Source organism: Cannabis sativa, chromosome 4 (genome assembly GCF_029168945.1).
Source record: "Cannabis sativa cultivar Pink pepper isolate KNU-18-1 chromosome 4, ASM2916894v1, whole genome shotgun sequence".
Classification (NCBI taxonomy): domain Eukaryota; kingdom Viridiplantae; phylum Streptophyta; class Magnoliopsida; order Rosales; family Cannabaceae; genus Cannabis; species Cannabis sativa.
Genome location: NC_083604.1, coordinates 66,891,449 through 66,894,816, shown reverse-complemented (window position 1 = coordinate 66,894,816; position 3,368 = coordinate 66,891,449). Strand labels below are relative to the sequence as shown.

Genomic DNA, 3,368 nt, shown 5'->3' with positions numbered 1-3,368 from the left:
AACAGCTATTGCTTCTGCGTGTATAACTGTGAGTAGGGGTGGACATCCGATCTAATCTAACCTTTTTTTCTTCATCCGATCCAATCCAATTAGTAATTGGATTTGAAAAATCATCATCCGATCCAATCCAATTAGACCTTAAAATCCAATCCAATCCAATCCATTTACTAATTGGATTGGATCAGTTTTTTAATTGGATATCCAATTACACACCTAAATTTTAATATTAGCTTAAAAATATAAAGAAAAGTACGTAAAAAACTAAGCATCACTTTTTATTTAAGTTTAATACTTCATAAATATACTATTCTTACAAGTGTATATTAGCTAAAAGTTTTAAATAATTAGAACAATAACATTTCTAAGTAATAAAATAGAACAAAACATCATGAAAATAAATACACTAAACAATCAAGTGTTACAAATTCAACATACAAAAAAATCTAATAAAAATATAATAAATATTTATTATATTTTTCAATATTTTTTATTATATAAATAATTTTTTAATACATATAAATGTAATTGGATTGGATCGGTTTTTAATTGGATTTTGAGATTGACATCCAATAACCGATCCAATCCAATTAGAATCCGACTTTTAGCATCCAATCCAATCCAATTGTAATTGGATATCCAACTTTTTATAATTGGATTGGATTGGATCGGTTCGGTTCAATTGGATTAAATTGGATGATGCCCACCCCTAACTGTGAGTTTACCTACACAAAACACAAAATAATATAAATACTTTATTTTAATAATTTTTATTTTATATAAAATTTTTATTTTTAATTGTACTAAATTTTTTTTTCTTTTAATTCATATTCTTAAAAAATATACATATCAAACAGAAATAAATTATATTTTAAATATTATGACAAAAAAATTATATGAAATTCTTTTAAAAAAATATATCTATAAATGAGTTAAAAAAATTATAAAAATAAAATTAAAATAAGTATTAAATTAACATAAAATAATGTGAAAAAAAAATTAGAAAAAAATATTAAAAGTAATTTTTAAAAATTAGCCAAGTTTATATGTTTTTAATAATATTGTATTGGGTGCAAATAAAACTCCCTATATAAGCATGTTTGGTTGATTGGAATCTTGTAATGGAATCAAAGTGAGTAAGTCACCATTACAATGTTTGGTTTGTGTTTCTAACATTTGTAATGGAATTCCATTGTAATGGGCATTACTCCAATCTTATAAATTCTCATTACACTCTTACAACTCATTAATGAGAATTACAATGACAACTAAACAATAAAAAAACAATTTTACCCTTTTTCTTTCTCACTTTGAAAATATAAATAAATAAATGAAGCAAGAATATTTTTGTCAGTTCAATTCTAATTACCATGCTCATTACAAAATAAACCAAATATGATAATAGTATTCCCACTACTATTACCATTACTATTACTATTCCTATTACAATTACAATTACAATTACAATTACATTCCGGTAAATCAAACACCAAGTGGAGCCAAACAGTCTAAATCTATGTCAGCACATTATGCTGCAATGGTGGCCAGTAGTGATCAAGTTTCTGGGCTCATATCAACGCCCAAGAGAGTTCGAGATCAGTGTTGCTATCTGGACTCTGGTGAGTACTATGGCACTGATCAGATTTACAAGGGGGTGAAGGTGGAGCCAAACACTTTAATATCAAAGCTCCTATTCAGTCTAGATCATGTAGAACATGTTACATGTGCAATCTATAAATAAGAATTTGATTAGTGTTTTCAAAGTTTGAACTTGATAATGGTGTAACCTTTGAATTTCAATCTGATTTCTGTCAAGAATCAAGTTACCAAGGATGTCTTGCTAATGGGAACTCCAATCTCATGTTTTCATGTTCTTTTAACAAAAGATAAGAGTCGTAAATTCATATTTCAGTTCAATTAATGCAATTTCAATTTTAGTCAATATTTCTTCCATTATATTTATTCATTAACTTAGTAAGAGTAGAAATCATACCCCTTCTCACTTCACAACTGAGACAAACTAGATTTTACAAGATGCATTAATACATACATGGATATCACATTGCTTAAAGTGTACCAGATACATATACTATAATTTTTTTCGAAAGAATGATGATCACAATGATCCTTCAGTATATAAATTGATAATTGTGTGAGATTTAACCCGACTTCTGAGAAAATTCCATCAAACCTTGCCTCAAAGCTCCAAGGTTCACCCCATTCTCAACCAAAATGCATGTCACACCCATTTTCGATACCTAAGCAAATAAAATACAAAGAAGGATATCACTCAAGCTGAACTATAGAGTAAACTGAGGAAAAAAAAGAGCAGAATGAAAAGAGGGAGAGATGGATATGAATTTACCGCTCGAATATTCCTGTCCTCATCATCAAAAAACAGCATTGAAGAAAAGGGTACGCCAGTCTTATTATGAATTTCCTGGAAATGTTTTGTCTTGTGAGTAGAACTCGGGTAAATCTCCTGCAATATAAATCTTAAATTAAGAAGAATTGAACTTGAACTCCATAGAATAATTGTGCTATTAAAAAAAAGTAACCTTTGCGAGAAAGATGGAGTCAATGGCCAATGTTTTAAGAAATGCAGAAGCGACTTTAGGAGTGGGTGTTCTAGAAGCAACGGCGAGGTCGATTCCCTTTTCCTTGAGAGCATTCAATACGGAGGAAGATTCTGCATACAAACGAGGCTTGTCATCGTCGTCGTAGAACTCACAGTAAAGGGGCCAAAGAGTGTAATCGAGATCGAAGACGACCAAACGAGGAAGTGGTGTGTACTGAGCGATGATCCGCAAGGCCTCATTCTTTTTCGCCTCTTCGTCTCCCATTTTTTCCGATCTTCTCCCCAAATCGATTCGATACTACTTTTCAAAATTCCTGGAACCGTGGACTGTGTCACGGCTCTTCCTTTTTTTTTTTAACAAAAGGGTTTTAAGAAATAATTCTCTATTTTTATTTGAAGAGTCACGGTCAATTTTCAATTATAATTTTTTAGTCATTTTCTTGCTCCAAAACACATCCCTATGTTTACCAACCTTTTTTTTTTTTTTTTTTTTTTTTTTTAGAAGAAGAAGAAGAAGAAGAAGAAGAAGAAAAGCGTAATAATACATTAAATGAAATTAGACCTCATGGTCGTTACACAATAAGTTCTCCGGAACGGAGTTGATCGGAATCGATCCATACACCTGGTGTGTGAAAGCCCACTTAGCAACATTATGAGTTGCATAGTTGCAGTTCCTACTAACATTTGAAAAATTACAACAAATAAAATAAGGAGAAGACCTAGTACAAAAGGAGACATAATTCTCTAGGACTCAATGGGATACCTTCCCATTGAGAGCATTGATTGCTAGTCT

General features: G+C 30.5%; 1 protein-coding gene across 1 annotated transcript; it reads right to left on the bottom strand.

The window, feature by feature from the left end:
• Positions 1 to 1,972: 1,972 nt before the first annotated feature.
• On the bottom strand, positions 1,973 to 3,021 carry LOC115713921 (uncharacterized). The gene is made up of 3 exons (XM_030642400.2): positions 2,556 to 3,021; positions 2,363 to 2,479; positions 1,973 to 2,255 (listed from the first exon to the last, which is right to left on the bottom strand). The coding sequence occupies exons 1-3, from the start codon at positions 2,838 to 2,840 to the stop codon at positions 2,157 to 2,159; spliced, it is 501 nt and encodes a 166-aa protein (XP_030498260.1). The 5' UTR covers positions 2,841 to 3,021; the 3' UTR covers positions 1,973 to 2,156.
• Positions 3,022 to 3,368: the final 347 nt, after the last annotated feature.